Below are 21,108 nucleotides of genomic sequence, written 5' to 3' on the forward strand. Positions count from 1 at the left end.
CACTTTTTTGCAGCTGGGCTCATGCAACAGCCAGAGCAGAGTTTTATGTCATGTCATTCCACGATCTGGTTCCAACCCCTGACAGTTCTTGGGAGGTGTTAAAGAATATGCAGTTAATTTCATTTATTTCCTGTATTTATCGATGCCAGCTTTACTGGCAGGGGTAGGCAGCCACGTAGCAAGGAGAGCCAAGCGTCTGCAGGTGTTTGTTCCCACCAAAAACTCCCCCAGGTGATTTCACTGATCAGTTCCTCCTCTCTGCTTGAAAGTGAGGTGATGAGTGAAATCACCTGGTGCAGGTTTTGTTGGGAATGAAAACCTGCAGACGCTTGGCTCTCCACAGCAGCAGTTTGACACCCGTGCTTTAGTCAGGGGACAATTTTATGATTGGGGGTTTATTTTATGAATCGGTCTTTTACATTTGTGGAATGCACCGGGCAGCATTGGTGGCTCATAAATGGCATTGAGAGGTAAAACTTTGAAAACTCTTTGCCATGGCTCTGAGTTTTGCTGTGGACTTTATGTTTGGACTCGTCTCTCAGTCTCTCCCTGTGTTTCCTTGTGTCTTTGGTGTGTTGGTTTCCTGTGTCAGTTTCGTTTGTCCAGCTCAGCTTCCCACACCTGCCCGGAGTTTGACTTGTTATCCCTGAACGTCCTGATCCCTCCTCGGTGTTTCCCCCAGCCAGTCCTGCCCTGCGTTCCAAATCGCATACTTCTACTTTTTACTTTTAGTATGTACTGCAGCTGCCCTTACAAAGTATGTAGTGTAGTATGCAGTATGCATGCGTATGCATACTACTGGGACACACTACATACGTCCTCCCTGACCTCCGACCCTCTCGCTCACTTCCGCCGACGTCCGTAGCGCCACATTTGAATGTTGTTGTCAAAACGCCGGTGCTGTTTCATACTGCGCTGTCCTCTGTCATATTTCTGATCTTCGTCGCTTCTGCTGTACCTGAGCGAGGTGAGTGTGATGTGTGTGTTTTGTTGTCATCCGTATGTGGGCGTGGCTTGTACACACAGCTCAGTCTGCGCAAAGGATTGTGGGTCAGAATGGTTAGAGAAGCATGCTGACATGCATACTGCGAAATCTGACCGGATGTAGTAGAACATCCTGGTACTCTTGGCATACTGCATCTGGCATACTATGTATTGGTACATACTAATTCTTTTTTTCCCCTACTAAATAGTATGGTAGTATGAGTATTTGAGTATATATATAGTAACCATTTAATTCACTGTTATATAGTAACCTTTGAATCCACTGTTTAAATATCTGTTCTGGCATTTATTCCTTATATTCCTTATTAGCGCATATCAAATCAGATAATGTGTGATATGCATGTGTAAACAGAATAATTCAAAGAACTTGTAATTGACTTTTTTTCTTGTCTTTGTGTGTGCAATCAACTTGTGAATTTTTATAGTGATCTGAAAGTAAACTTTGGAACCCCTTTCCCCTGTGTGTTAAAAACAGTGTTTTTTGGTATTATGTGGTCATATAGAGGTGATTTTCAAAACTTTCCACCAATGGGATTTCTTGGGACTTTTTTCCCCTCACTCAAGACAAACTGAGGATACAAAATCAGTTGAGTTTGCTTCTCTTGCAATTTGTCCTAGGTTGACCACAATTTTGGCTTAAAATTACTGGACTATAGAGCACCGACACAGGTAGAGCCGGCCTGAAATGAACTCCTGTCACATGTCCCGCCAATCAAGTCTGCATCTCATCTGTCAATCATACTGCACTAAATCTTCATTTGGCTGTCGGCCAGGAGGATTAAGCCACATCTGACAAGCAAACCAGAGTTACACACACACACACACACACACACACAACTTGTTGCAGCATCAAATGTGTATGTTGCATGTTGTACATCAAAATGTGATGGATGAACTAACTGTGTTTGTGAGACTTGTACTACTTATTTACTTATTCTAATTACTTACTCATACTTTGTCATTTGACCTTCTTATGCAAATAAATCTACTTTCCTCTACTTTCTTTAACCTGCTGACTTACGTACACCTATTTACTTTAAAGTGCATTGCATATGTATTCACCCCCTTGGACTTCTTCACGTTTTGCAGTATTACAGCCTGGAATTCAAATGGGTTTTATGGAGCTCTCTGCTATTTGATTACCACAACATGCAAAGTGCTTTGAAGGTGAAGGTGACACAAACAATAATTAGGATATAAAAGCGTCTTTGCACATCCAGAGTCTGCACTTTTGCCCCGTTCTTCCCGGCAGAACAGCTCAGGCTCAGTCAGGAGGGGTGGAGATCGTCTGTGAACAGTCATTCTCACGTCTCGCCACAGATTCTCAGTTGGATTGAGGTCTGGGCTTTTCTAAGACTTTAACATGGTTTGCCAAGACATTTCTAAGACAGACCATTGTTTGCCATTCCAGTGCAGCTCCGGCTGTATTCAAAGGCTCATTGTCTGTCCGCGTCTCAAGTCTCTTACAGACCGAAAAAGATTTTCTTCAAGAAATGCATTTGGCTCCATCGGTCTTACCCTCAGCCCTGATCAGCTTCCCAGCACCTGCTGATGAAAAGCAGGTGCTGAGAGCGTAATGCTGCCACCACTGTGTCTCACTGGGACGATGGTGTGTGTTCAGGGTGGTGTGTCTCACTGGGACGATGGTGTGTGTTCAGGGCGATGGTGTGTGTTCAGGGTGGTGTGTCTCACTGGGACGATGGTGTGTGTTCAATACTGGCATTTTTAAACAAACAAAATATAGTTCCATTGTTTCAATGGAGGTATAGTTTCTTCAGGCCCAGGGTGTGTGGTCCAGTACCGGGAGACCCCCTGGGATGAGGAGAATTAATTACCTCCTATTTGTGCAATACTCTCCACCCTGCTGCTACGGTGTTTCTGCTGTTTACACTGTTTATTCTGTTTTATCGATTTATTCTCTCTTGCACTCATTATTTGATCCTTCATTTCCACTGAACTGCAGAGCCTTTTCCTGTCTCAGCTTGCCTTACTTCCCGGACCGCACGACTCAAAAAAACTCTGCATGTGTCCTTTATTGTTTATTGTTGTTGATTTATTCATTATTCACTGTTAACTTTGTATTTAATGTCCTTTGTCCAGCACTTTGGCCAGCTTGAGGTGTGATTAAATGCGCTCCATAAGTGAACTGTATTTACTGAAATGATAATGAAAATGATTTACAGTCTGATTTTTCCATTTCTTTTCATGATTTTCATATCAGTAGAGCAAATAATGATGGATTCTGCTCTCCTATAGCCAGCTGTTTCTTTTCATGTGATTTTGTGATTTCAGGTGTTTGAGCAGAAGCAGTCCTCATCACCGGCACCAAGACAGCAACAGCGATCAGCCAGAGAAGTGGACGGGTGTGTGAGAAAAAGTTCAACAATATCAGCCTTCACGTGTCTTCTCCCTAGGTAAGGGACTTTGAATGGTTATGTATGTAAGTCTTCAGTATAGCATGCAAAATAAGATGACTGTTTTCTGAATCATATTCAAGACTTATGGACATTCAGGATCCCTCATTTTTGCCCATGTGAGTAAAAATGATACTGAGTTTAACAAACAAGAAGTTGCTGTAATTTATATACAACAAATCCCTGTAAAAGCTGTAGGGTAACACACTGTAACTCAGCAGTTTTTACAACACTTAGCAGGAAACTAATTTGCCAGTTAGTTCCTGTAAATTCAGCAGCTGCTTCTCTCCGGTGAAGAGTTTTGTCCTTCATTATATTTTAAATCAGATCCATCACACAGAGCAAATGATCAGTGACAGACTGTGGGACCTTTCACAATAAAAGCTCAAGCAGCAAAGATGAGAAGAGGAACCTGCTTCTGCTTGGCTGTTCCCACTTTTTGTCATCTCGAAATTTCACCATAAAAGCTGCACCATGAAAAACTGCAGACGGTCGACAGAAGTGAGAACCATTTAGACTCTGCAGCAAATAATTTCAGTGCACCTGATTTTTTAATCATTACTATTTTTTTACTGAACATGGACTGAGAGCAAACTGTAATTTAATCTGCACATTTGACAAAGCAGACAAAGACAAGGGAATTCCAGCTCACACTTCAAAACACTGAAATTTCATTGAAATGTTTTGCTGCTTGTTTGCAGAATTTACCGGAAGACCCTAAATGTTCAGAGGAGTTTTGAAGTAATGTTGTAACATGCCGATGAGCACGATAAGATGAAGCTGGACGTTTTAGGAGAGAAAGGCCCGCATGACAGAACAAGTTTTGACCTTTTGAAACCTGGACGCACGTCAGATTCATTGTATTTAAATGCTTGTAAAAGGCTTTTAACCCTTTGAGACCAGAGCAAATTGGCTTGGTTTCTTTCAAAAACACCAGAAAAAGGCAATGAGTGACCTGAAAATAACCTGAAAATTAACAAGAAAATAGAAAAAAGTTTCAAGAGGAAAAAAGAGAACAAGAGTAAAAGAAACATGAAATTTAGCAACCAAAAAATCCTGATTTTTTTTTTCTTCTTTTTCTAAAATTAAAAAATATCCTGTAACATAATTTCAAATAATAAATTTACATTAAAGCACAAAATTGGTCGGGAATTTTCAAAACGTCTCCTACTCTTTGATGAAATGTGGTGTCCCCCCCCCCCCCCGGAGACGAACAGAGACAAGGAGAGGCGAGTCGGGAGGTAGAGAAAAAGAGATAGCTTTACTATAAAGAAGGCGTCTCTAGCAGAAGTTGCAACATCTCATCATACACGCATACATGGTGAATATATTAATATGCCATTTTTCTGTTGATTAGATGTACCTTACAAAAGCTGTTACTTTGCGTGTAGAAGCAAGACTTTGACGAGCTCGTCTGATACACACAGTAAAAAGAAGATGCTGACAAAATGAGAATTCATAAAAAAGCCAAACAGCATGTGACCGATCATTTAAAAAAAACAAACAAACCAAAAAAAAAAAAAAAAAAAAACAGAATTTCCAATTGCAAAACTTGTATGTGCACCAGTAAAATCCTAGACTTTTGCAGCATTTTAAATGAAGGAAACACACAAAACATGACATTTTTGTTTTCCCCCCAGGGAAGATGATTCTGTCGCCGGGGATCGGTGGAGTCGAGACGACGACGACGGCGGCGGAAACAGAGAGGAGACGCTCGAATCAGCGCACAAAGAAAGAAAAAAGAAAATAAAGAAAGACATATGAAAGCACTGTGTATCAGCAAATATGCATAATTCTCATTTCATCGCTGTACAGCCAGTCCACGACTTTCCCCGCTTTGGGATCCACGTGGGGACAAAGAAAGGCCATGTGGGGAAACAGTGAGTCGAGGGGCTCGGGGGTCCGGAGCCCACCTGGAGGAAAAACGTCCAAGGAGAGTCCGAGGAGAAACTCCAACTTAATTTTTCTTTCTTTCCGCTGTTTCTCCTGCGTTCGTCAGATGTTTGTGCTCGGCGCTCAAGCTGCGAAACCCCTGCGCCGATGCCAAAACGACGACATCGGACAGAAAAACCCAGCTGATTAAAACTCAGAGGATATTGCTTTGAGGTTCTGCGGCGGGGCAACCCCCTCTGTTTTTATTTATTTACTTATTTATTTTTTTTGGAAAGGAGGGGTTTACAGAACATTTGGTTTTACAGAATGAGCCGTCTCTTCTGGTTTCGGACAGGGAAGCCTTTCAGAATGGCCGCCTGTCAAGCAGGAGATGGGACGGCGGGCGTGGCGGGTGAAGGGCATGACGGGAAGAGAGAGAGAGAGATGACGTCGACGGCGAAAAGGGGGAGAATTTGTTTTCCGATACCTCGGCGAATGCACGTTTTAAATATTTGTCATTTTCCGGCCTTGCTGACGCGTTGAACGTGTGCGCAGGATGCTACAACGGTATATTTCAGGAGCACTTAACGTCTTATTTACACCATAGATCATCTAATGTATTCCTCTTTCACGACATATAATCCAAACCGTGACCAAACGAGAGACTGACAGACTCGCCTTAGCCTGAACAACACATCACAGACCAGGTCAAAGCAAAAAAAGGGGAAGTGGCGCATGATTCTCGGTACTTTTTTTTTTTTTTTTCCCTCAGAGTGCAAATGTTATTGAAAGCTACATTGCCCAAAAAAACCCCCCGAAAAAACAAAAAAGAAAAAGTTTGCGTGGCACACTCGGGGTTGTCAGCTCGGTGGATTTACACATTTGTGACTCTTTGTTCCCTATTCTGATAAAGCATTTTCTTTCGGGAAATGAACTTTTTAATATTTACAAATAAGATTTTTTTTTTTTTTGTTCGTTTGTTCGTTTTTCCAAGACCCACATGTACAGGAAATGTGCGCCGAAAACAAAAGGAAACAATAAGCATCAATGTTAAAAATTTCCGTGTGATGGACAAGTTACATAAATCTGAATACCGACGTGGAGTGACAGTAATACAACATGAGCACGAGAAGAGCAGCACAAGAAGACAGATAAAAATGGTCTTGTTTTTTTTTTCTTTTTTTTTTTTTTTTTTTAAATGTACTGCGGCGGCTGATTTCTGTGTTTGCCGCCGCAGAAATGTGACGTACCAAGAGCCTCCGGTCATCTGCAGACTCCAGAGGGATCTTCATTTGGCTATTTCTGGTGTGGAACAACAAAATACGTAGGTCAAAAAAATGTGTATATAACAATTAATAAGGACTACTATATTAATACTATCCACATAATGTAATAAATAGAAATATAAAATAAATATCTGAAAGAGAGATCGATCTCCGTTTGCTAATTGTCTACAATTAAGATCTATTTGATTTAGCATCGGAGATTTTAATAGTGCCATTGAGTGACGTGTAATGGTGAGTGCCAAAATTAAGTGGTGAAACCAATGAGCAATCAGAGTGCAGATTTACAAAAAAAAAAAAAAAAAAAATTAAAATGAAGAAATACAAGGAAAGCAAATCATTCACTGCCAGTCCATCAGTCTGCCAACAAAACGACTAAATGACAAAGATGGAGGTTTGGAATACAGAGCCTACGTCACAGTACTCCTAAAACGCTTTTTTTTTTTTTATTTGTTTTTTTTTTTTTGTTTCGTAAAAACATAGAATTTTTTTTTCCCCTGTTGGCTGATTAGTTAAATTTTTTTTTTTTAAAAGTGGTTGTGAATGCAACTTATATTATATTTTCATGCTGCAAAAAGTAGTAATCTTCCAAAGGGTTTTTCCTGGCCTCCTTTTTCCCGTCTGGGTCAGTTTCATGGAAAGCGGCGGGGAGGAGAAAAGGTGCACGGCCGCTCACGCTGCATTCAGGGCCCATGGGAAAGAAGGTTAATCTAAACTCCTTATCTTGGTAAATACAACTCAGGGGGTCCATCCAGTGCAGCGTTGGGAATAATTCATTTTATATCATCGTTAAAACTTGCTGTGCGAAATCATGAACTCGTCAGGATGTTCATGTGTGTTCGGATTGAAAAAACCTTCAGCTCAGCTCCGCCCGTGTGACATGAATGCAGCGTGGGCCTGCGCGGCGAGACAGCTTCCACACAGACGGACGGAAACACAGGCTCCTCTGTTGGGTTTTCTCAAGCAAACTAACCTCCCTCTCCGCTCCCTTCCCCTTTTTCTCTTGCGCTAAGACATTACCATGCTTCAAAGAAATATTTATCATCAAAAAAAAAAAAAAAAAAAAAAGTCTTTAGTAACGCGGCGGCAGAGCTCGCTGCCTGGAAACGAAGCCTGTGGCAGAAATGGCTTTTTCGCTCGTGGCGGCCATCTTACATTATCTGCACTACAACATTGGATTAGAGGTGAGAGAAAAAACACATCTACTGCAGCGTAAAAAGGCAAAGTGAATGACAGCACGTAATCTTAGCAAATGCTCTTAATTAACCTGCGAGCAGCAACACTGACGAAGAAACTTTTTTTTTTTTCTTTTTTTTTTTTCCCACTCTTTACTAACCAGATTAAACCCAAAAGGGCATGGAGGGGGTGGTAGTGCATAGATTTGCAGGGCACCAACACTTGTGCCAGGACGGTATACAGCATTCATTGAGGTTCAATGACTCGCCTACCAGCTGTGGACGAAAAACAAAACAAAAAAAAAAACAAACAAACAAAAAAAAAAACATCTCTCATTGCGTAAATATCAATATGATAAACATATCTGCCGGCGTCCTGTTGAGTTTGATGGTTGGAAGCTGATATGTGTGTCTACTTTGCTGGGATGCTACACAGCGGAGTGAGGAGTGGAACCAGAGTTGATGAAACTGTTCGGACCAGAGAGACCCCCCCCACCTCCCTCACATCCCTCCCTCCCTCCCCCAAGAAAAGAAAATCAAACGAAAACAAAAACAAAATCAAACCTCTACAGACACAAAAAAAATGCTCGTTGTTGCCTCCGTGCTGCGAAAGCCGCCCTGAAGGCACACTCAGAGTCTGTGTGGGTATCGATCGGGCGGGCGGGCAGGCAGGCGGTGCGCAGAGGAAAACCAGCACTGTTCACCGTGAGTTCCCAAACTTCACCTCCGTCCGGACGGGACAATTTTCTCAGAGCCGGGAACAGAAAAAAAAAAAAAAAAAAAAGAATAGAATAATAATAATAATAATAATAATAAAGGCTAGGCTCATTGGTTCTTCATCCACTCGCATGTTCCTCCGTTTCATCGTCGGAGGAGCCTCAACAGTCTGCACACAGGCTCTGGTGTGGGTCTTGTGTGTATAATGTGTTTCATATATTCATATATATTCATATATATGTGTGTGTGTGTGTGTGTGTGTATGTGTGTGTGTGTTTTTGTGCATGGTGTAGGAGTGGTCTCGTGGTCGACGTTATCGCCCCGCCGTCCCTCAGAGGGCGCCGCTTAGTCCCCCGCGCGGTTCTGCGGCGCTACGCCAGCGAGTAGATGGCGTTGACGGGCGAGGTGGCCTCCGAGCTCTCGTTGCCCTCCGTCTCGTCCTTGTCCTTCTTGACGGTGTACTGGCCGATGAAGGAGCCGTCCTCGTTGAACTGGCCGTCGCCGCCCTCGCCGTAGTCCACCAGGCTGTCGTCGCTCTCCTTCACGTTGCCGTCCAGCGACGTCTGGCTGCCCTGCAGAGGCTTGTTGTCCTCGTCGCTGCTGCGAAAGGGCAAAACCAAAAAAAAAAGCGCCGTTAGATGTCGGAGTGGCGGTGTGGCGGCATCGAGCCCGTCGGCGGGGGTTAAAGAGGCAATACTGCAAGACGTGTCCACCTTCACAAGTCGTTTAATTTCATAATTCGATGCAACTTTGCTGAGGGTCAGCTGAAGTGAGGACGGTTTAGACTCAAATAACAGAATAACAACCACACAGTCTGATGGTTTAGTTTACATGGTTCACATTGTCGGGCCAATTCCCTGATGCTGCTTTCTCTTTCCTTTCCTTTCAGTCTAAACATCTTCATTTCAATCAACCCTCAGTTTTGTGTCGTGCACCTTTAAAATCCTGTTTTTCCTCAAACAAGGTAAAAAATCTGCTGGTGGAATGAGATACTCCCACTTGTTTCCAACACAAATCAACTTGTTTACAGATTTTTCTTGAATTGAGAGTCACTTTCTTGATCCTAGTGGGCTGATCTAACTTATTCTGCCTTGTTTCAACATATTTATACTTTTTCCCTGAAAAAATATCTTTAAACAAGTGAAACCGCACTGGAAACAAGAGGGATTATCTCATCCTACTGGCAGATTTTTACCTCAATTGGAGAAAAACAGGATTTGAACACTGAAGATGAGACTGAAGGACTTGATAAGATGGACATTTTTTGCAGTGAAGTTAAGGGTTAAGGTTATAGTTCGTATTCTTACCCACATAGTGGCATTTGCTGTAACACATCCACCAAGATTGGTCTTTTAGCTCCTTCTCTGTCGTGAGAGCAGGAGGAACACTGCAAAAACTCAAAATCTTACCAAGATTATTTGTCTTATTTCAAGTCAAAAATGTCTTATTCCTAGTCAAAATATCTCATTACACTTAAAATAAGACATGATCACCTCAGAAGTAACTTGTTTTTAGACAATTGTCTCTTGTTTCAAGTGAAAATTTGCTTGTTTCATTGGCAAAATTTGTTTCTTGTTTCTAACTAATTTTCACTTATTTCAAGTGAATTTTCACTTATTCCACTGGCAAATTTTGCCAATGAAACAAGCAAATTTTCACTTGTTTCAAGTGAATTTTCACTAAAACAATTTACTTCTGAGGTGATCATGTCTTATTTTAAGTGTAATGAGATATTCTGACTAGAAATAAGACATTTTTGACTTGAAATAAGACAAATAATCTTGGTAAGATTTTGCGTTTTTGCAGTGAAGAGAAGCAGATGCAGCGCCGCAGTCCCTTATCAACCTGCAGGGTGATACGGTGGCAGCGCTACGGCAGAAAATAGTTCTGCTCTGATTCTCACGATAGGGAAGGAGTTTCTGGACCAAACCTGGTGGATGTATTACACTCACACAGAGCAGACAATACGACTGTATGGGTAAGAGTACAAACTATGACTTTAAAGCGAGCGCGGGTTAGGAAATGATAAAGAGGAAAGCGCTGGCTCTCAGGTTTTCTCTCGATGCCTCTTACAGGAGTGGCCGAGGTTCCACGTCTTCTCCATTTTTAGCTCACGCTGCGGCACCGTCTCACACTGTCATTTACACCTCAGTGCAAAGATGCTTCCTGATCTAAAAACAAGTGACTTTGTAGACTTTGTAGAATGTGTTGTGCACCTATTTTTTTATGGGAGATACTGCTCTTTAAAATTAAAACAACACATTGGCATACACATGCTCTCTTGCAGCCATATTCTGACATGAGATCTGAGCAGGGAAACTCGCACACAGTTGATGTGGCAGGGAGATTTTCGCGGCGAGGCGCAGGCTGCCGCGTCCGCCCGATCTCAAATCAGAGCATGGCTGCACGGCTGCACGCCCGCTGCCTCCGCTTACAGGGGAAGAGACCTTCATGCACAGGGAACAGGAGCTATCGACCAGCATTAGCTTTCCAGTCCCAGAACAAGCCAGCAGCAACACAGCGGGAAAGGCATTTCAAGAGCAAAGAGGATGCAAAAGTCGAGCTCTTCCATGGTTATTGTGAATCGTTGGGTTTTCGAAACGAGGGGTATTTTCTCTGCGGATTACGTTTCAATGCATCGCAAACATCCCAGACCGATTCACCCGTGAGGGGACAGAATCCACCCTGTGGTCTCAGAAATACCTAAAAAATGAGTCATCATGCTCCATGCTGAAACACTTGCAACTTTTAGAAACCAGACATTTTAACGAAGAGTACACATGGACACCGCGGCAGACACAAACTCTGCAAAATTCAATCGTACTACTGAAACCCTGAGAGACGCCAAGATCCGGTTGTTATTCTTTGTAAATCTGGATAAATCTTTCACACTGGACTGAGACGGGGAAAGACACAGGAACTGGATGAAAGGACTGATAGAGACAGAAAAGTAGAGACGGTGAAGGGATGGAGAGATGCTACACCAGGATGAAAAACGTGTAAGAGATGAACATGAAGGTGTGTGACGGCATGGGAAAGGCTCTCACATTTTAATCGATAAAATCCACCGTCTAGCAGAGAGGGGTCGGTGCAAACAGGCGGAGAAACTGTTGTTCTAACGCTGGCAGAGGCGAGCCTCGGTCTGTGGATTGAGGATTGACTGATATCCTAGTGTGTCAGAAGTAAATCAGACGGACATCTCTCCATGCACCGGTGCCACAGAAATCCTCTCAGATTAGATCTTTGACAGCTAATTAAATAAACCTAGACGAGAGGCACCGTCCGTTTGAAAGAGCGAACCCTTGTCTCGCATTTGCCCAATTTTTGTATGTTGACCATATTGCAGGCCCGACTTTAGCAACCTTAATGGTTTTAAGAGAGCGACTCTTTATTTCTACGCCTTCAAAACGTCTTCAGACCCAGAGAGAGGGCAGAGCCGGGAACGCTGCAATTATCTACACTGCAAAAAGTCAAAATCTTACCAAGATTATTTGTCTTATTTCAAGTAAAAATGTCTCATTTCTAGTCAAAATATCTTATTACACTTAAAATAAGACATGATCAGCTCAGAAATAACTTGTCCTTAGACAATTTTCACTTGTTTCAAGTGAAAATTTACTTGAAACAAGTGAAAATTAGCTTGAAACAAGAAACAAATTTTGCCAATGAAACAAGCAAATTTTCACTTGTTCACTTGTGTCACAAGGAAAAATTTAGTATAAGTATAGTATAAGTATAAATTTTCACTTGAAACAAGTGAAAATTGTCTAAAGACGAGTTATTTCTGTGCTGATCATGTCTTATTTTAAGTGTAATGAGATATTTTGACTAGAAATGACGTTTTTACTTGAAATAAGACAAATAATCTTGGTAAGATTTTGACTTTTTGCAGTGTAATTAGCTGATTTTTTTGAGTGGAAGAGTGAAGGTGGAGAAAAGTAACCTCAAAGATAGGGAGTGAGTTTCAGGCGATCTTCCTCGCAAAACAAAACACACATTTGCCCGTCCTGAGCGTTCGAGTCGCCTCAGAAAACAGATTAACACGACCACAGAGTCTGGGAATCACCTCGCCGAACTCACACTTTGTTTGATTCACTTCACCTTCATCCTGATGAACCGATTTCTATCTGGCTCATTAGATGAGTTGGTTATTGATGAAGGAGTTAATTTGACAGAGCTTTGTGTGTTTTTTTTTTTTTTTTTTTTAATAAGTCACCATGGCTGTGAATAGTTGTTAAATGATGAAAATGTGCTGCAAATGAGCAACAGAAAGTGTTTTTTTTTAGAGCGGGGTTATTACGCAGGTTTCATGTGGCTGTGCAGAGGACTCCTCTGCCTTCATACCTTTTAAGAGACCTTCGGACCAATGGGAAACAGAAAACAGGAAAAAAGACAAAGGAAACACACATAAGGTGGGAGGTAGGTGGGGAAAAAAGACAAGACAAGAAACACAGATGGATAACCAGCATGCACAGAGAATAAACTGATACTGAAATGGCGACTGAACAATGAACAATGAAGAGGAACATTTACATTCACAGAAGGCAGCTAGGATTAAAACCAAATACATGAAATTCAATAGCTAATAAGTCATAAACAAAAGAAAATCACAGTAAACATGACATGAGCAAACCAAAGAAACCCACAATCTGAGCTTTTTCGAGCTTAAACTCTACTTTATTACTCATAGGAGGACGGAGCGTAGCAGCGTGGCATGCACTTGGCAGGGGATTTAACAGTAACACCAGACAGAAATAACTAAAGAACAAGAAAACAAAATCCCATGTTATTTTTTTTTTTTTTTACATGCAAAAAAATAACTTTCCCTTGAGTTTGCAGAGTTAAAGATGCTGAATTCCTTGTATGTTCACTGTAATTGGGCCCTATGTCCTCTGGAAGGTGATGGAATGTAAACAAAAATATGTAGAAAAAAAAACCCAAAAAAACCCAGGAGTGAGAAGCCATGTTATCTTTTTTTTTTTTTTTTTACAGTGAAACCTCTTCAGTGTCCGAGTTTCACAGGAACAGAGAAAGAGGCGGGGCAATCGCCTCACTGTTGGGACGTTCAAAGTCTTTGTCCTGTTCTTGGTCCTTTAAATGTTCTGCGGTTGTTCCCTGCCTGCATCCGTTCCATGAGGGTGTCAAATTGTACCAAACGTGACCCCGCCACCCCCCCCCCCCCCCATCCCCCGACCCCGACCCCGACCTCACTGCGACCCAAATTGTTTTCCCTTGCCGTCTCTCGCCTGGCGCACCTGGTGGCGGATGCTTTTTTAATGTCAGTCGGTGGAGGAAAAACAAACCGATTAACCTCCGGAAAGGTCAAAAACTGCATTGAAATACACAACCCAGGAGTCTGCAAATCTCTTGAAATAATATAAAAGTGAGTTTCAAAACATGGAAATGGAGATATGAGTGGGGACCAGGGGTGAAAATCCCATTTCATTATTGGGGGGGGGGGACAATAAACAGCAAAATTTCTGAGAGTAATTGTTGGGGGGGTCATGAAAAAATTGCTGTCTGGCACGACTGTACCTCCCTCTTTCTCTCTTACGCTCCTTTGAAATTTGCCGTACAGCGTTGAGCCCTCAGCCTGTTCATATGTTTTAAATAATGCTATTAAAAGCAATAATCCTCTAACCAAATTTCTTTGCTCACTGTTCTATTTCCACTACAGTCCACCAAAGTAGCTTTACAAGCACTAGAAACTCAAAATAAGCTCTAAAACTAGAGGAAATACCTTGAATAATCCAACTACATCAAACTATTCTTCAAAAAACAGATTTATTGTGGTGTAAACAATAGTAACATACAGTATATGTTTGAGCTGTACACTGTCCCTTTTAGATTAAATAAGAAAATGAAGTGAAACTATGCCACAAAATAATGCAACTTAAAATGCAAAAAATAGATATCTATCTAGAGACAAACTCAAAATATCAGTAAAATATGAACTGTTTCTGACATTAATATCCTGACAGACTTTTTGAAAGAATAAAAAGCTCAGTATTTGCTCCTCCTTTATGGATGGAGGGGTCTTGTCCCCCCCCCGACCCCCTGGGATTTCCGCCTATGGTGGGGACAGTCTCCTCTGGAACCTGCGTGATGGACAAACTTTCCTGCTCTCCTGCATATGAGCATCAGCCCACACTTAAGGCCTTGTGCTTTGGCCTGTTCTACTCTTGCTGGAGGACCGGGACATTTTCCTGTCCAGGTGATGTTGGATAAACACTGAGCTGAAGCAAAAAAGAGCTCGGAGGCCCCCCCTTGAACACGGTGGGTGTGAACGCACGCGAACACAACCCAATCTAGATCGCCCACTAGATCCCTCTCTTCTGACGACGGACACGGCGACGCTTCTCTCCGGTTTATCAGTTTGACACCCTCGAGGAACAAAGGGCCTCATTCACCAATGTCTTCCTGAGTTTTTTTCTTACATTTGCTCCTGAGTAAGGTCCTGAGAAAAGTCGACATCAGTTCCTGCACCTGTGTTCTTATAATGATGGATATGATTGTCCTCATAAATTGAAAGTGAGTGCTGCAGGACCGTGTGCACACATAGAAATCACACACAAAAAACAAAATGCATCACCTTCAGGGAAGTCAATAATGCCCCAACCAAAGTGTAAAGAGGGAGAGCTGTCATATTCAATTTATATTCATATTCAACAGAAACAAAGATGCATGGGATGCTAACACTTAGTCAGTGAACTGTATCTGCAGAAGGGCACACAACTTATGAGATAAAAAAAAAAAAAAAAGATCTCAAATCTGAAGCAAAAAATGATTTGTTAGTGTAGTGTTTTTTTTTTTAAAGACCACAATGCTTTGTAAAATAATGGAAATAATTATTAAAATCACTATACATGATATAAGTGTAACTGAAATGTAAATCCTATAATATTATATAAGTGTGAAATTGAAGAAAGCACAATCACCAATAAGTTTGCATCTATTTACCAGTTATTTGCTGAGTCTCTGCACTCTGCATGTGTGTAAGAGCTCCTGAGTGTGTTTAGATTATCTGAGAACGAATCCCAAATCCCAAATAAGAAAACACTGGTGAATGTGAAATCTGCATGAGTGTGTTTTAAGAGTTATTTTTTTTCTTCTTAGGAACGGTTGGTGAATGAGGCCCAGTATCATCCTGTCCAGAGCTCCACACCGGTTTTCCTTCTCCCTCGGCTCGTTTCTAACTCAGATCTGTCAAACCTCAGCGGCTCAGCTGTGGAGTCGAGCCGAGCTTCTCTCCACACGCAGCTCGTGTTCGCTGGGATCTGAACCCCCCCACATCAGGTTTCTACTCTTTCCTCCTCCCTCCAGCCTCAGACCCCGTCCACACCCCGACACCAAGGCCCAGGGGAAGCGTCTACACCCCCTCCTCCTTCCCCCTCCCCCTCCCAACCCGACATGCGCAGGCCGAGAGATGCGATGCCGTGCCGAAACCAAAGTACCTGTTCTCGTTTTCGTTTTCGTTCTCATTTCGTTCCTGTCGGGGAGAGACGACCCATTTCAGCGTGGAGGAGAGAGACAGAGACAAAGGGAGAGAGAGGGAGAGAGAGAGAGAGAGAGAGAGAGAGAGAGAGAGGGGAGCAGGGAGGATGTCCTCCTCTTGGATTATGCATGCAAACACACACACACACACACACATACACCAAGATGTTGGTTTGCACACATTAAATTTGTGTTTCTATACTTGTTAGGACCTTCGCTGACTATATTCAAACCCTTAACCCTTAACCCTAACCCTAACCCAAAGACTGCACTACTGTTACCCTAACCCTAATCCTAATCCTACTCTTAACCCTGGACCCAATCCTAAATTCTACTTGTGAACCCAAACCCAAACGCTAGAAGTCCCCGCACCCTGTCTGTTTAACAAACCCCAATCCTAATCCTAATATTAAACCTAAACCCTTGTCATAATTTTAAATGTAAATTCTAATCCTAACTCGTAATTCCTAATGTTAAACCTAAATTGAGATCCTAATCCAGGGGCGCCTCCATTTGGAATTTCGGGCCCCATGAAAAAAAAAAAAATATATTTACTCGATGATGGTTTAATAATTTTATATTAGTTTTTACTTATTTTTTGGGGCCCCTGTCAGGCAAGGGCCCTTGGAATTGTCCTAACTTTTCCCCCATATACGGCGCCCCTGCCCTAATCCCATCCTAGGGAGGAGCGGCGACACTGTCCACACTACAGAATATTTCCCTCATCACCCTCTCTGTCTGCAGGAGGTCATTTAATCCTGGGAAGTATAAGAAATACCACACACACACACACACACACACACACAGGTGAGTGGATGTGAGGGATTAGGCGGAGGCGGAGTTAGTGGGAGGAGCTGAGCTTTGACCTTGACTGTAAGAGAGAGTTAATGCTGAGGAACAGGTTACAGATTAACACACAGAGCAGCATCTCACAGCGAGGAGGCGGGGGGTGAGGGGGGGTCTCACGGCATCAGGCACAAACAGGACAGCCACAACAAACACTGACGGCACCGATTCTCAAACCCCCACCCCACCCCCCAACCCCTCTCCCACCCTCACCCCCACCCCCGCGCTGCTTATGGAGCCCAATCCTGAACTGTGACACCCTCGTGGGCGTTTACAATGTCCAGCAAAAAAATTAAAAACACTGTTTCGCATTTTTGCCAGTAGCGTTTAACATCAGAGAGGGAATGTACTGACGCCCTGTGTGTGTGTGTGTGTGTGTGTGTGTGTGTGGCTTTGTTCCTGCTGTGATTGTGTAATGTATGGTTCAGTCAATAAAATAACGATATCCTGGCTGTTATATATCTATAGTGTACATAAGAATAAAAGTAGGGCCAGACGACATGACGCTCAAGGCTGATTTGGCAGCGATTTGAGTCCAGTTGTAGCTGAAATCATGATGTGTGTGTGTGTGTGTGTGTGAGTGAAAGACAAAAAAAAAAAATCGCAGCTAGCTCACCATTCAGTCCAACATGTTTGATTTTATCAGACCTGATCTTTCCATTATTATTATTATTTTTTTTTTTTGGTGTGTGCACGTCAAAGACTCAAATCATGACAGGATTGCTTTTTTTTCCTCTTTTTTGGTGCAAATCCATGCACAAGCAACCACAGTGGCGAGACATACCCCCTAAAAATGAAGCAGTGTGGCGTCCATATTTGTTTTGGTGTTGGAAACTCATTCTCACGAGAGTAAAGAAACTGCATCCACCTGTGTCTTTGGATTTATTTGACGTTATGTGTGCGCAAAAACGTGGCCCTGGATTCAGTCGTTCAATGTGCGCTGCTCAATCCGATTCTTGTCGTTTATTATCACGACTGAAGTCATCATGACGTCTGGCCCTGGCTTTCATTCATGTGTTGTGACTGTATGTTGTCGTTGTTAGGATCACAAGTTAGGCTCTAAAGGCACGCGCTCTGCACTGGTTACACTGTGAGTGCAGCGTCGCTGTCGAGTTAAAAAGCGTAAGTGTTGGGTTAAAGTGAACGTTTCGGTTTAGTGAAAGTGGACAGACAGACGAACAGAGTGTCATTCTCCGTGAGGAAGAATGAGGCCACAGAGATCAGTGGGACCTGGAAGGAGCAGAAGACACAGAACTCACCAACACAGACACACAAACAAACACCGCAGCCGTTTTCCACAAACAAGGTGAAAAAAAAAAAATACAAATCTGCCAGTGGGATGAGATAATCCCACTTGTTTGTGTCATTTTCTTGACCCAAGTGGCTGATCTGCCTCATTCTGCCTTGATTCTGCAGATTTATTAGAGACAAGTGGGATTATCTCATCCAACTGGAAGATATTTTTTACCTCGTTGGAAGAAAAACAAGATTTGAACACTGACGATGAGACTAAATGACTTGTTTTTTTTTTTTTTCAGTAAGCTGCATTCATTCCAAAATCACTCAGTTTTTGTCAATTATGTTTAATTAATCTCCTCTGTAAACACATGCTGCAATGCTGTGTCTACCTGTGCAGCCCAAAGTAGCTAAAACTAATATTTCCAATTAGTTTTTCTGATGATACTGATAATATACGACACATCAGACATTTTAAATAAAGTTATTTATGAGCCTCAGATCCTCAGGCAGAACACTGCTGACCGCTCACTTTTACCTTTTATCTCTCTTTTAAAAAAAAAAAAAAAAAACTGTTATGGAGAAGCCTTTATAAAACATGCCTTTTTTTTTTTACGATTTCCTGTTTCATCTCACTTTATCTTTGACTGCTTCAATTTTATCTATTTTGTTCCCCCTTTTAGTTACTTTGCATTTTAAGACTTATTTCATTTTCTTATGCCGTTTAGCTCTTTGTAACTTTTATTGTGAAAAGACAAATAAAGTTCATTATTATTATTATTAGGGACTACTAGAGGACTACAGATGTAAATCAGCATTCTTGCCGACTCTGGCATGCTTACATGTTGTACTTAATACTGATGTTCATTAATGTGCTCTATCCTATCAAATAAGCATGTGAAATAAAATACAATAAATACTGTTATTATTATATTTAAGATGTGGGAGGGGGTTTTTGTGTGTCAGTTTCCACATTTTTCACTGATCTCAGAAACTGTAAGATGATGCACCTCAGCTACAGTAATAATAGTAATATAAAATATGACAAATTAGTGTTGTGTGAGCTGGTCTGAGGTCTGAGAATAAAATAAGACACCATCTCCATTTGCACAGCTGCAGATCCACATAAAAAAAAACATGATTATGTCCGTAGTTAACGAACACGTTAAGTCTGATTGGGTCATTAAGGTGATGAGGTTCCCGGTTCCCGGCTCTTTAATCAATTTGAAAACCTGCCAATCTCAACTTGAGAGGAAAATTCTCTAAATTAACATGCTGACATTTGTCTCGTGTGTCACAATCCAGGTAAAAATGTCTGACTGAAAATGTCTCATCTGAATTTTTGTTTGCAGCTGAAAAGTCACGAGCGACAAACCTGAACATCAGACCTGAGCTGTGTCCAAATCCTTCCTCTTTCTAAGCGATAACGTCTTAAAATCCACTCTCTGATATCCTGAGTCTGTATCATCGTTATATATCAACTCCATGATGAAACTACACAAAACACTGCACACAAATCCGGTTGAACATGTAATGGGAGATATTGTGAGGTTCACTGCAGCAGCACATTGACTTTCACTTACTGGTAGTCAAAGGATCCGTCCTGGTCTTTCTGATCCACTGGGTCCAAAGGAAGATCTTTTTTATCTCGCACTGAGGAGAGAGGAGGGTAAAAAAAAAAAAAGCTTAGTGTGGAAAAAAACAACATTATGCAAAGACCTCCACTGCTTTCTTGGTTATATTTAATATATGAGAACATCTGGACGTTGTGAGTTTACTGGAAGCGATCTGAGCATCAAACCACGTGCTGGTTCTCACCGGGCACGTCGGGATTAAAATTAGTTATCCTGTTAACGTCCACTGGTCTTGTGTGAGGGGTTTTCTGTAGTTTTTTATAGTTTTTTTAAAGGGGTTTTAGTCCTGATCCGGGTGTGAACTCCTCTTATTAGTGTCAGCTCTGTTTTAGTTCTCATCTGCCTCCCACCTCGGGGTATTAGTCCTTACTTTGACGGCATCAAAGTTCATCACGTACCTAGACGTTTTGGGAAACCAGTGAGGCAACCAGCACCTAGATATTATAGAAACTGGAAAACATTAACAAAACTCTGTATGCTGTTGTTCCAGACAAGAAAATCAACACACATCAGCAGCCGCAAAGATGCTTTAACTTCTGCCTGAAATATGAACATGATGGTTTGATTTGTGGAAAAAAACTAGAAAAATTGAGGCATGTGGGTGGAGCACATGTTTTGACTGAAACATTAAATTAATACACAAGAAAAAAAAATCTGATCTGTGAATTATCCTGATGTGAGTGTTAGGTTTTTGACCTCCTGTAGGATTTATTTCCTGTGTCTGCAGACTGAAAGGTACGAGCCCAAAAGTGCAATGAGAAGAAAATAATTATACATATATATTTTGAGGCGGAAAGAAGGGAAGAAAGGAGGAATATTGCACTCTTATCTTTCTTGATATATCTTGTGGCTAATGATTAACTAAATCGTGGCCTCAAAATAGATTTTTTTTTCTTCCCATTGCACTTCTCGGGCTCCGTAGAGAGAGCATCAGTTTATGTAAGTCTCACAGCTTATGGCAGCCTGTAATGGACAAAAATATTAAAGTTGCACTTAGGTAGAGATTCTGAGATTATCAGATTTGATATAATTGCGTCAGATTCTGTGACAGTGCAGTGAAAGTCCATGACAAAAAAAAAAAAAGTCATAAACAGGACAATTTCTCATTTCTGACTGGCTGAGTTGTGAAACAGACATCTGTGACCAAGAAACAGGTAATTATATAAACCATTATATACAAACACTGAAATTAAAAGCTACTTTTTTACGTCGAGACCTCGGTGAACTTCAAAAATCAACATTAAAGGTTACGCGTTAAACGTTAACATAAAAGACATTAATTGATATTTCATATTTAATCTTCTTTCTTACTGAATCATATAAAACGTTATGACACAGTAGCTAAGATGTGACTGACTGCTATGATATGACTGATAGTTTAATACGTCAAGTCAGTTCAATCAAACGAACACAACAATCTGCTTTTTGTTCA

General features: G+C 41.6%; 1 protein-coding gene and 1 long non-coding RNA gene across 2 annotated transcripts in view; one reads left to right on the top strand and one right to left on the bottom strand.

Moving 5' to 3' along the window:
* Positions 1–305: 305 nt before the first annotated feature.
* LOC115359794 (uncharacterized) lies at positions 306–6,101 on the top strand. The gene is made up of 3 exons (XR_003928281.1): positions 306–470; positions 3,298–3,419; positions 5,060–6,101. It is a non-coding gene; the product is annotated as an uncharacterized LOC115359794 (long non-coding RNA).
* A 2,174-nt stretch (positions 6,102–8,275) lies between these two features.
* nfasca (neurofascin homolog (chicken) a) overlaps positions 8,276–21,108 on the bottom strand; it is a 100,139-nt gene continuing 87,306 nt past the window's right edge. Inside the window, exons 32-33 of the mRNA XM_030051833.1 lie at positions 19,626–19,695; positions 8,276–9,066 (exon numbers count right to left, since the gene is read on the bottom strand). Of these exons, the coding sequence (XP_029907693.1) occupies positions 8,838–9,066; positions 19,626–19,695 (299 nt within the window). The 3' untranslated portion in view covers positions 8,276–8,837. The remainder of the gene's footprint in view (positions 9,067–19,625; positions 19,696–21,108) is intronic.

The sequence above is a fragment of the Myripristis murdjan genome, chromosome 5, assembly GCF_902150065.1.
Source record: "Myripristis murdjan chromosome 5, fMyrMur1.1, whole genome shotgun sequence".
Lineage (NCBI taxonomy): Eukaryota > Metazoa > Chordata > Actinopteri > Holocentriformes > Holocentridae > Myripristis > Myripristis murdjan.